The sequence below is a fragment of the Pinus tabuliformis genome, chromosome 5_2 (genome assembly GCF_031772625.1).
Source record: "Pinus tabuliformis cultivar Carrire ecotype Pingquan chromosome 5_2, CPIR1, whole genome shotgun sequence".
NCBI lineage: Eukaryota > Viridiplantae > Streptophyta > Pinopsida > Pinales > Pinaceae > Pinus > Pinus tabuliformis.
The window spans coordinates 653,370,410-653,384,202 of NC_142306.1; the positions used below are offsets into that span (position 1 = coordinate 653,370,410).

Here is a 13,793-nt window from a genome sequence, read left to right on the forward strand (position 1 = left end):
TATATGATGGGTGCATAAATTGGCAGGAATCCCTTTCATGTCTATATAGTCCCAGGAGGATGCTTCTTTGTGTTCTCGAAGAACATCCAAGAGTTGTTTCATCTGGGATTCTGAAAAATCTGGATTGATATTCAAGGTCTTCCCTGGCTCTATTTCCACTGAAATTATGTCATGGGACACAACTGTAGGTAGCTCATCGAATCCATGGGTTGTTCTGATACTTTCCTGTGTTTCACAACTCAATATGAACTCTAAAATTTGTTGATTTGAGTTTGAAATAGAACAGGGATCACTAATAAAAGTAGTAATTGTTTCATTTGTTGTTTCCATTTCAACTAAAGGGCCTGTCCAATAGTAAGGATTGGCCTTAATTCCTCATTTTCAAATTTAGATTCTTCCTTTGGTAAAGGTTTCTTGCAGACCGATGGTTCCATTGATGGACTAGGTTCTACAAGATGATATAACACTAAATTCTTAGTACTCTGTCCATTCGAGATAACCATATGTCCAGAACGACACCCAATATAAGCGTCTATAGTTTCCAGCCACGGTCTTCCCAGAATCAGGGGATGGCCACCAACTAGGGATTGCGTTTGCAGTACTAGGAAATCCACAGGGTAGTGCCATGAATCAATTGAGATTGTAATATCTTCTAACTTCCCTACCGATTTAATCATAGATTGATCTGCCAGCTCTAACACAGTAGGTGTAGGTTTCAAGTTCTGAAGACCCAATGCCTGCATAGTCTCAGCAGTAATGACATTTATGGCAACGCCCAAATCTACCAACACTTGTGGAATTTCTACTCCATTAATTTGCACGATTAAAATTGGGTTCTTGGGATCCCCATATTTCATAGGCATGACCTCCCCCATCATAAAATCGGATAGCTTTCCCACCACATGAATGGTGAGTGGGTCCCTTGATTTCTTTTTAGGCTTCTTAGCGCAATATTCCCTGAGAGTTTTTGCATATATAGGTATGTCCCTCATAGCTTGCAATAGGGGGATCTTAACAAACAAATTTTGTAGCTCCCCTAACAAATCAAACTAATCTTGAGGGATCTATTTACTCAAAGCCAATCTTTCTAGATAGGGCGTTCAACTTGGTGTTTTTGAGTAATTAGCGGCTAAGGAGGTGTCTGATTTTTGCTGACTTGGTTTGGTTCCTCTTCAACCATTTTTGGTTCCTTTACCTCACTGCCAACTTGTTCAGTGATAACAGGTGAGGGTTGAGCATCTACTACCCACCCAGATCTTAAATTCATCTCATACAATTCTATGGTGGAGATGATGTATGAAGGTAGGTTGAGGGTGTCAGCTTGTTGAGCCCCTTTATTGTTAGGATTTGGATTGGGTTGGATGGGAAGTTGAGGGCGAACAAGCTGATTACCAGGGGGCATATTAGAGGGCAACTGGAGTTGTTGTTGTGGCATTGATTGGGGAAACTACCCAGGAGGAGAAGGTCCACACCAGTTCGAAGCCCACGAGGAACTCAAACTAGATTGAGGAGCCCATTGCTGCCAAGGTGGAATCTGGTATTGGGGCCACATAGGTGGATAAGGCATGGACTAGGGACCCATATAAAAATTACTAAAATATTGAGATGGATCTGGAAACATACCTTGATTTCCTATTGATGGCCGAGGTTGTCATGGCTTTTTGGGTCCCATAAAGTATAGCTACTCCATCTCTTCACCCGTCCCTTGAAAAACTGCTTTCAATCCTAGCAAGGAGGGGCATGAACTTGTCGCATGATTCAACCCATAGATTGCACACTCCTCTACAGATTTTAATGGGCATTCCCTCTATGGGTGTTTCTTCCTGCACTTTGGGCAAAATATAGCCATAGTTATTTTTCCAACTATTTTTGTTTTGCCTACAGTGTGTCCATTTGTTCATACAGGGTACTCATGATATCAGTCCTCAAGCTGTCTAGCAAATTTCCAATTTCTGCTTTTGTGACACCTCCACCATATACTTTTGTTGACCAAATCCCTTGTTTATTCCTTGCAACTCCCCTTGAGAATTGGATGCACAACTCGTAGATGGTGTCGAATTTCTCCTTTGATATATCTCCCTTTCTGAATATATTTAACAATTCCAAAGAGTCCTCTCAAAAGGCCCAGAGAAGGATAATTTTCAAAATGTCCTTATCCAAGTCTGCGTGACTTGATCTCTACAATTTATATTTAAAGCATTCCACATAGTCTTCCATATTTTCGTCCTCTTTCTGTGTAAACTTGAAGAGTTCTTCCTTAATGTCTTGTGATTTTTAATAATCCTGATACTTCTCCAGGGAAGCAGTTTTCATCTCCTCCCATGTTGAAATAGTCCTTCCCCCAAGACCCATAAACCAATGCAGGGCTATCCCTTTTAGCACAGTAGGGAAGATTTTCAATTTCTGAGCATCTATTATATAATCATATCCCCAACACACAATGTCAAATTCAAACAATAACATGTCGGGATCTTCTGAAGTAAGCCCATGAAAGCTAGGTAAAGCTGTTAAAGGAATGGGATTTGTTGGTGCGCCAGTCCCAAGATCCCCAATTGGGAGGTCAATAGTGGAGGTTGTAGGTGCCATAAATACCCTCCAATAATCACTAGGTATTTCAGAATGCTCTATAGGAAATGATGGAAGGGCTCTTATCACAGGGGTTTGAGTTGCCTTAACAACACTCCCTCTATCCTTTGGTGATAGAAATGCCCCTACAACTTCTTCCTCTTTGTCATAGTGACTTGACCCTTTAGACCTCCTCTCTGCAACTTCTTCTTCCCTACTGGAATGGGCTAGTCCCTCGGATGTTCTACTTGCAACTTCTTCTTCTTCTGCTGCTAGCAGCAATACCCCTTTATCAAGTGTACTTCTTCTTGTCTCTTCGGCTGCTGGAAGGGTCCACAATATCAAATCAATAGGGGGTGCTATGGAAAACACTGGTTGATCTACAGATTGTCCTTTTGATCTTGTTTGTATACCTGGCCTTACAACAGCACGAGAAGATGCTTGTGATTCATCTCTCACGATGATTTGCTGGATATAAGTGTTACTTCCCAAATCCCATCCTCCCTTCTTTGGGGCTCTTCCTCTGCCCCTTTTATTCGAATCTTTGTTCATGCAAGTTGATGTAATGAAAATGTCGATACCATCACAATGCTCAGGACTTGGAGCAGGGTGTCAAAAGACCATTCCCTCCCCAGGACGAGAGATCAGCGGAAAGGAAAAACAACTAAAGAAAAAGAAACCTAGGGTTCAGGGCCTGGAGCAGGGCATCAAAGGACCCTTCCCTCGCCAAGACAAGAAACCAAACAAAAAAGAATACAAACAAGGAAATCCAACACTCGGAACCTGAAGCAGGGCATCAAAGGACCACTCCCTCCCCAGGACAAGAGATTGGGTTTTCCCCAAAATCAAAATAAGCAAAAATGAAAGAATAATTTAAACTCAGGGCCTGGAGTAGGGCATCAAAGGACCACTCCCTTCCCAGGACGAGAGATTGGGCCTAAAGATAAATACGAAAAAAAAAAAAAAAAACAACAACAACAAAACAAAGAAATAACTACGCTTAGGACCTAGAGCAAAGTGAGAGAACTCCTTCTCTCCCCAGGATGAGAGATTGACCCTCTGGTTGATACAGATTATGTCTTGCACCTTGTTAGCATTCCCCAGCAACGATGCCAAAATGTTGGTGTCTAGGTATGAACAAATTCATCAACGCTTTTCCTACATTAATTCATCAATCTGGGTGCGTACTCTTTTCAAGGTAATGCACAAGGTATATGCAGGAGCAAGGTTACACTCTACATCAACCAAGGGTTAATGACTAATAAATTAAAGCATCACTGTAACAGTAATGGAGTTGAGATGCAGAACTTAAAAATACATTGACAACAATCTATGTACTATGCAACAACAATAAGGAAATAGATACAACAAGTAAAACAACACATAAAAAGGAAACACACAACACCTGATCAGAAAAGCGGGCCTAACTATCTAATCAGGGTTGCGTTTACTCACAACTGAAGATAGAACAACAAAGAATTTATATTTTATTAATCTGAAGAAAATTGTTACAATACATATCTTGGAATGGCTAACCCTTCACACAGGAACGATCCATCTTTTATACAATACAGGGGGTGATAACATTTTCCCCCAAAACCTGGCAACTACATTCCCAAAAATATACATCAGTTCAAAACACCACTAGTGTCGAGAGAGCGAGAATAGAAATGATCCAAAACAGATTGGAAACAGCTGCAAGTTAGTTATGTTGTTTTAGCGCTGCTGAACAACTACTATGAATTGCAGAACTGCCACTCTGTGCTGGAAGATCAACACCTATTCTCCGGAATCTGTGGACATAACAAGTTTTAGAGGCTCACATAGGTAAAATCCTTGTGACTTTACTTCATTAACTAAATATTCCAAGAGATAGAGAAAGGAGGGTCACCTCATAGGTTTAGCATAATAGATACATGTTAATGAGTGTAAAAAGGATGAAAAGATGAGTGGAAATGTAAGGAAAAGGTAAGCATATTTGGTGCCCAACAGTAGTGACACAGAGTCTTAGGAATTTGTTGACAAGTTTGAGTGGTGAAAATCCCAACCAGTGGGATATGGTCTTGGAACAAGCAGAGTTTGCATACAATGACTTGGTGAAAAAATCCACTAGTAAGATTACATTTCAAATTGTTTATGGGCACTCACCGAAGGGAATTATGGACCTGATACAGTTACCATATTTGGAGGAAAAGGAAGAGTTCTAATGCAATTGATTTTGCAGACAACATGCAATTGATACATGAATAGGTAAAGAAAATATTGTAGCAAAGTAATGATATGTATAAGGAGAAGGTGGATTGAAAAGAAGAGAAAATGTTTTTGCTGAAGTGGATTTGGTAATGGTGCATCTGCAAAAAGAGATGTTTTCTAGGGGTACCTACAATAAGCTAAAATATAAGAAAATATGCCCATGTAGGATTCTTCAATTTTTTTTTAAATGCCTACAAGTTGGAGCTTCCAAGAGAATTAGATATCTCTTTGATATTCAATATAGTTGATCTATATGAGTTATGCTAAGGAGAAATAAGAAAAGAGATAGGTATAGTCACTAAGTGGAAAGAACAATTACCAGTCAAACCTGTTGAAGAAGTGGAAGAAATTATGGCCACAAGGGTTGGAAAGTAGACTCATCAGATGTATTATTTATAGTATTTGGTCAAATTGAGAAACAATGGATTTGAAGATGCATCATGGGTGACTGAGAAAGAATTGGCATGCCTACAAGGGACTTCAATCTCTAAAGGAAATACCCCATGAGTTGGTAGCTCATTTTTTTCTTGATAAGGATGTTTGATGCAAGTGCATCCTTGGCTTTGGGCAATGCTCATATAGTCACTAAGTGGAAAGAACAATTACCAGTCAAACCTGTTGAAGAAGTGGAAGAAATTATGGCCACAAGGGTTGGAAAGTAGACTCATCAGAGGTATTATTTATAGTATTTGGTCAAATTGAGAAACATTGGATTTGAAGATGCATCATGGGTGACTGAGCAAGAGTTCGCATGCCTACAAGGGACTTCAATCTCTAAAGGAAATACCCCATGAGTTGGTAGCTCATTTTTTTCTTGATAAGGGTGTCTGATGCAAGCACATCCTTGGCTTTGGGCAATTCTCATATACCGAAAAAAAGTTTATGTTGAATTTGCAATACATGTTTCTATTGTTGTCAAGGTTAATCCTCTCTATGGATAGAGATGATCCCTCTAGCCCAATCAGTGGGTCTAGCGACTGCAGTAACAATCAACTAGACATCTTCCTGGGTTACGATTGAAAATAAGAACGAAAGAGATGGCCTACCTCATTTTGATGCTATTCTGATTTCCTTTGTTGAAGACTCTGAACCGCTTTGTGTCACAGGCTTGTTCCTGCTTATCTCAATGTTTATGCAGTTGTACAAGTGATTAAGACACAACAAAGCATGCCAAAACAAATAGCAAATCCAATAATAACCTACTTAACTGATCAATGAATGTCAAGATAAATGATACATGAACATATGCATTTTGGGAAGATGAACGAGCAGTTGTGTATTATTAGAAAGATAAAGGGAATCTTACAACCAAAGCCTTGATGTTGGTAGGCTCTCCTTGAGTGGTAATCCAAGCCCAAGCCAAGAACTCTCCAAGCACTCCTTCTCCAAGTCAAATGAATAGTCTTTAGGCACAATCTTAGCGTAAGGGTGCAAATAGACATAGACCAACCATTTGGGAATGGGAGAGGATGAATTTATAGGTTGGGAGAGGGATTTACAACTTCTCCAAAGATAGGATTAGGCCCTCATCTCAAGGAGGTAGCTCATAGGGATAAGACAAAGAGGCCAAGTTAGGATAATTCGACCTCATCTATGCGAAACAACCTCCAACTTGTTGCTCTAGAGGCTTCTAGATCACGAAGCTTCTCATCCTCTTTTGGAAAATTAACTTTTTGGGATCATCGCGAGTATGCAAGGGAACAAAGTGATGCCACCACTGGTCAAGTACATTGCAATAGGTGACGATCATTGTTTTAAGCCTTATAAGAGCGATGATCCTCATTTTAGGGTTTTAAGATCTATTTCTTCAAGGAAAGCTCAATGCATTTTCCGATCAAAGTCTTAGGAGGGATCTAAGTTGTATACATGGATGAGTATACTATATAATGGTAATATTTTGGGCACTTCGGGGTATGTCACAGGGAAGTGTAGGAGGTGTGACAAAATATTGTGTAACAAATGCCCCCTAAAGCATGGAGGCAGATGAGGAGTGATGGCTGAGATGCTTTACGAGCTCTTGCAAGGACGAGGACACACATTGTTAGGAGACCTGCAAATCAAGGACACATATACATATGCATATCTAAGATCAAGACATGAATCTACGACATGGGTGCAACCATCTGAATTATGAAGACTATATGAAAAGATCCATCGTATGGGTGCAACCATCTAGATAACTAGGATCATCATAAGTATAAAGTCCCACGGTATGGTCACAACCATCCGTATAGTAGAAACATGTGTACAATCATGAATGACATATAACTCCATGTAGGCTGAGTAATACCAGACAAGACTCATGGTCTTGCACTCCATCCTGACCTAATCAAAGTGTGAATTCCAACATGCGAATCAACATATTGAAGTCGAACATGTAGAAAACCACCCGATTACTGCCCAATGATGTGGACCATTAACAGGTATGAGAGAAACCACCCATAATGAAAATGGCTCTCAAGGTACAACATTACAATCCGTGACTGTGATAATGAGGTTGAAGTTGAACACTTGTGGAATCACCCAATCGAAAGCCAATGATGAAGACTTTTCATCGGATGTGAAGAACTTGCCATTAAGGCATGCAAGCTCTAACATACTGAAAGGGGGTTTCTAATTCATCTTCCTAGATAATGAGCTGAAGTCGATAGGAAGCAACCCTTCGAAGGAGGGAAATGATGAATCCCCCATCATTGACACGAGAGAAGGAATAAAGTGGAATAATTTTCAAGACTGTAACAATGACTCAAATAATGTATAGGTAAATAACTACATATTGGACTTCTCTTGAACACTGGCAACACGACTCCAAAGCATGGAATCATCTACTCAACATAGGACTAAAGGTCATGATGATAAAATGGAATAGTCAAATGAGGGGCAAAAATGGATCACCCAAACCTGATAGGACAAGTGACTGAGTGAGGACATACCAAACCCGACAAGAGAGCAAAAGAGTGCCATGTTCAAGAGTGACATGCTATCTATACAAAGGATGTTTCATCTTCACCCCCCCCCACACTGTTATTTCTAGCGAGTACCCCAACTATTTTTATCACAAGCTTGAAGAGGATAGCATATGCTTGTCATGTAAGTTCATTCTTCGAATGAATCCATCCTAGTAAGTTTTACGAGCCCTAGGAAGGAGAAGCTCGGTCTCATCATGGTGATGAGTCTTTCGTCATAAGGTTTTAATGAGTCCAACGTAAGAATAACTCAATATATTTTTCACATTTAGAGAGCTTGAGAAAGATATGAAAAAGAAAACTCCATCATGTCCCTTTTCGTAATTTGTCTCTCAAATCTAAAAAGTTAGAAAACAATAACTGAGAGAACCTCTTGACCATGTTGATCAAGGTGTACCTTTTTCATAAGTAGCCAATCTCAGCCCGAAAAAGGGGTAAATGTATACTGAGGTGATGTTGATTCATTTACTTTAATGATTTCAAAACGACAAGTACTTGACAATCTTTTCAGTTTTTGAGAGTCAAAATAGATCTCAAAGATGACTCAAGGGGGGTTCCTTTTTCGTTTATTTAATGAGTCTGAAAAAGAGATAAAATAAAACTCGCAAGAATCAGTCAATAATGATCATTGTTCACTCGAAGGTACCTGTAACTGCACAAAGAAATGCACCCATCACTAATATCGATAAAAAATATTAAAATATTATGAAAATATTGACAAAAATGACTTGCAAAACTTATAAATAACAAAAGGTAATTTTTTTTTTTACCATTTTACCGTAGTAAGCTTTGAAAGTGAATTTGTGCCCCAACTTTCTTGATTTTCAAGTGGCTATTACGGGAGATCCGAAGTGCAATTTCGCAAACTGTTTGCAACAAGTAAGAGGCCCATCTGGGGTCTTGCATTTTATCACCTTTTTATGCATTTTAAACAATAATTTATATGCTATAAGGGAGGATTTTTAATTTTTATGGCGCGAGTGATCATTGCCGGTATGGTCATCAGACCCGCAATGATCACACTCGAGTCCAAAGGCTCATGCGATGATATCACTCTATTTGTAAAAACAGGCGCGATGGCGCTAAGGCGAAGTTTTTGGAAGAAAAACCCTCTTTTCAAGAAATTTATTTATTTATTTATTTTAATCCATCAAAAAAGAATTTATTGGTGTTAAATGATGTTGTGCAAGAGACCATGGTCCTGGAATGGAAAGAAAGAGGCCATGAGGTCGAAGACCACCAAGCAGCTCAGAATCCTGAATGCATAAATGCTCTAAGGAATTCCGAGTTGCTAAAGTTCGTCAGGACCACAAGGTTAAGGGCTTAGATGGAATTGTTGCCCTATTTGATCAGTCTATGGGATGTAGATTGAGAGATATTCATCATAAAAGGTCGGGAACTAGAACTTTAGGAGGAAGATATCTACTTCATCACGGGATTGTCCCGATGAGGGGAAGCAATCCAACTCTTTGGATCTCATTGATAGCCTTTCTAGCTCTTTTACACATTTTGTAGCCTTTGAAAGCCAAGTGTCCCAGAACACTCTATTTTTTATATCTTCACCTAAACACTCTAACAGACATGACATATATATACATATGCATGTTTTATTTTCTACTTATGTGTCCAAAGTATGATCAGTTTTATAAATGACACAAATGCCTATCAAGAACAAAATTTTCTAATGCATTTGTTAATGTGTTTAAATTACGTGGAATATGTTGATATGTGATGGAATCAAAATTTCTTTCCAGTAATATAACACGTAGATACATACACAATATTTGTGGATTTTTCACTGAGTAATGATTGTTTAACTGTAACACAACAAGATGTGAATCTAACTTGACAACTAAATCCCTAATGCTAAGAGAACTGCTTCTGACAAGAGTTCAATAATTGCATTGTATTCAACAATAGTATTAGCTATTTGACCAAGGCATATACCTTTTAAGTTAATCAACTTGCTAATAGGGTGATAGAGTACCCATGCTGCGAAAGACAGGTTTCGTGTGCTACGACAAGCACCATCAGCAAAACCAACATAATGGCTTGATGACATCTGTAAACCAAAGGGTAAGCAGAAAAAAACATGTTTGCAAAAGAAAAAAAACACACCAAAACTCAAAACGCACACTAATGAATTGATACATTAATGCACAAAAGTCATTACACGAATTTCACGCGTAATACTTCTTTAGATACAACCCATTGCGGGGATGTGACAATGCATTTCCCTCATAATCGCATAGCTCGTAGGCACCTTTTTGTAACACATTCTTAATGATGTAGGGCCCATGCCACATGGGTTCAAACTTTCTTGCTCCCAATTTATTGTTGGCTGAGCATAAAGAAGGACCAAGTTGCCTTCAACAAAAGTGCAGGGAGAAACGATTTGGTCAAAATGAACTTTGACACGTTTCTTTTGAGCTTCGATGACCATCGTAGCAATGCAATAAGTCTCGTCAAGCCTCTCAAGATATAGTAGTCCTTCCTCTTCATGCGAGGTATTCAGAATAAGTTCGATAGCTAATTTGAGGGAAGGGATTTCACATTCGATAGGAAGAGTTGCCTCTAAACCATACACCAACTAGAATGGAGTGGGATAATTATCTTTTGGACATGCACGATTGATATCGCGGTAATATACACAGACACAGATCATTCCCTTCTTTTTAGCAACAGGGACAATGTTGGACACCCAATTTGTCAATGGGATGGGATAAATAAAACCTACTTTTAAAATATTTTCAACTTCTTCTTTAATAGCAACAAACTTTCGAGGATGCACGAGGTGAAGCCGTTAGCGAACAAGCTTGGCATCAGGATAAGTCGGTATTTCATGCACTACTATTGTTGGATCAATATCAGGAATTTCGTCATATGGCCATGCGAAGACGTCTTGAAATTATTTAAAAAGTTGAGTATAAATCCTGATCCCATCTAGAGAATAGGAAACCCTAATATGAATGTTCTCGACAATTCCAGGTTTAGTGGAAATGTTAAGAGGAATAGTAGCAGTGATGTTCCCCCTGTTACCTTATGACAAGACTTCATCCACCAGGACAAGTGCCTGAAGTGGAGATGTTGGGCAATGAGAAACAAACGCTTCAAAACACGAAGGCATTTCACTGAGACTGGGAAGAAAGGAGGAATGACGATGGAGACCATTCCAAGCAGTTTTCTTTAGAGACATGACCTCAATGATACTCTTGTCGATGGGGAATGTCTCGTTCAAAGGATCCAGAGAATCCCAAGAACTAAGCCAAGGGAATGGCACATAAGTGTCCAAGTTCACACTGAAAAAAGTATGACTTTCTGAAGTGCCCATCAAAGCTAAGACAATTTCTTGATAATTTTGCTCCAATGGACTTAAAGGCACAGAATCGCCAAATGAATCAATTTGATTTGGAGTAGGAATAATCCAAGGATCTGTAGAAACTGAGATCATAAGGATTTAATTAATATTCGGAGGTGGGAGAGTAAAAGTACCAATTAAAGTAGAGTCTTTGAAGTGACCTACCCCCACAATCTCATAAGGAATCTCAGTAGTTCCCACATAAGGGATGTTTCCGTTCGATGAACCAAAAGAGAAGAAAGACAGTTGATCTACCGTGAAAATTTTTCCTTCGTGAGGAAAACGAAGCACCCAAAACAAATAAGAAACCACACAAAACATAACGTCAGTCCAGCTTCGCCCAAGAAGGAGGTTGTAGTTGAGATTTGCATCTACAACTTCCACTGCTAATTCAACGATCTATTCTTCCAATGTAATCGACAATTTTGTGAGAATATCATATGGATGTGAGCCTCTACCATCAAAGGATTCCAAGGTGTTCAAGGACTGATTAAGAGAAGGATAGCCAATGGCCTTCCAACACGAAACAGACATGATGCAGGTAGAAGCACCTTAATCAATAACAATTTGATGGATCATCTTTCCTTTGATAAGAACATGTATTAGAAGATAAATCTGATGAGGAAGACGAGGAACGTGATTTTCAAGATCAAAGGTAATCAGACTCGAATAGGAAGGATCAATAGCACCTATAGTAGACAACAATGACTTCCGCTGTGTTGGACAGGTTTGAAGAACCTCCAAGGCACACACCGCCGAAGGTGCTCGAGCTAAATTCTCAACAATATTGTAGTTCTTTGCAGCTCTAGCATTCAGATTATAAGATGATTTCCAAATTACACCCTTGGGTGGTGGTTAGATTACGGACTCACTATTGGGGTGCTCAATATGGAGCAGACCAGAATTGGATGGAGTAAAAGCATAAGGGATATCGGTGACTCCTTTCTCCACCATCTACTTATGCATGGTTTGATAGTCCTTTGTTCGAGTAGCAATCAAAATAGGTGATGAACCTTGCATCATGAAAACTTGGGAACCAGAGGAGGCAGAGGATTGCAGTTGGTCTACCAATTGCATCTGCTGAGATGGAAAAGGTTATTTTAAAATATCCGAAGTCCCTTTCAACAAGCAGTTAACTTTAGAACGCCGGGGACAATACTTGGTGTAATGATCATCCTCACAGATGAGGCAAGGATATTTCAGGTTCCTCTTAGAAGCATCATCAACAGATGACTTGGGTGGATCATTTTTTGGGGCATTGGATTTGACTTTACCTTTTCCCTTTTTCTTAACTTTGGAGGCCTTATCTGCTACGGTAGACTAAACAACATGTACCTTAGAGGTTTTACCAGGACTTGATGAAATTTTCAAGGGATTATTGGAACTAATGTTTGAAACATATTTCTGCTTTGAAGAAGCTTTCATGGAAGTCTGAGACACAGAACCAATTACACCATCAATAAGTGGTACATGAGGAGACTTTGATGTTATCAGATCCGAAGATGGTCTCGGCACATTAGGAAACATCTCATACAATGTGCCATATTTCGAATAGACTAAGTCTAGATACTAAGCACGGGCAATAGATTGCTCTTCAATAACACATCCACCCATAGCTATATCCTTAGCAATATTGTTAACAAATGAATTTGTGAACCATTCAGTCAGCAACTCATCAGCAATCTTGAATTTGATGAGGCAATGCCGACATCTCCATTCATGGATATGATCGGAAATGTGGGTCGCGGTATATTTCTTAAGGGATGTAAGAAAATGAGTGTCAGTTTCATACCAAATCGGCAATTGGAAGTGGGTGAGAAAGGCCATAGCTAGAGAGTTAAAGTCAGAATAGGTAGCTCAAGGCAACTTGATATACCATTTTGTGGCAGCACCTGTTAAGGTTCTCTAAAAGAGGCGAAGATGGATAGAATCGTCAACATATGAATTGGAGGAGCACCATAAGTGATGCGTCATCACATGGGCTTGCGGATCCTCTTTAGAATTTCTCTCAAATTTGAGGCAATCGCTTGGAATTTTAGATGGAACTGAAGGCCAATAAGGCGAATGAAAAAATATGATCATTTGTGAGCTGTGAGACATTAGTCAGTTCAATGGTAGCCAAGAAAGGAAATTGTGTGTTGAACGACATATAGGGTCTTTAAGGAGACCCAAACTGTGGATTCCATCCTTGTTGGTAAGGATATTTCCCCCACAGTGGAGGATTTTGTGCATAGGGGACTTGATGTTTCCCCCACTGAGGGTTACCTTGACCATAAGGTGGATTTTTTCTAGGGTAGGTTTGATATTGACCTACCATAGGTCGTTGATAATCATTGTACATGGCATATGGGTTATAATGTTGTTGAACTTATTGACTGTGAACCTGAAAAGTCTGACCCTACTGTTATGGGGGTTGATCTTGGGCTTGCAAGGGCTAACCTTGTTGATACACAGATAAAGCTTGTTGATGTAAAGATTGACCTTGTTGCTACAAAGGCTGACTCTACTGTTGTAAAGGTTGACCTTGGTGTTGCGAAGGTTGGCCTTGTGAGTACAAAGGTTGAGTAGACTACTGAACAAACTAAGTTTGTGGCTGCAAAGGCTGATGAGATTGCGACAAAGGTTGCCCCTGTTGCTGTAACAATTTCCCT

At 39.5% G+C, this 13,793-nt stretch overlaps 1 protein-coding gene across 1 annotated transcript; it reads right to left on the bottom strand.

Moving 5' to 3' along the window:
- Positions 1–335: 335 nt before the first annotated feature.
- On the bottom strand, positions 336–875 carry LOC149160749 (uncharacterized). The gene has a single exon (XM_089434698.1). It carries the CDS (start codon positions 873–875, stop codon positions 336–338), a length of 540 nt encoding a protein of 179 aa, XP_089290824.1.
- Positions 876–13,793: the final 12,918 nt, after the last annotated feature.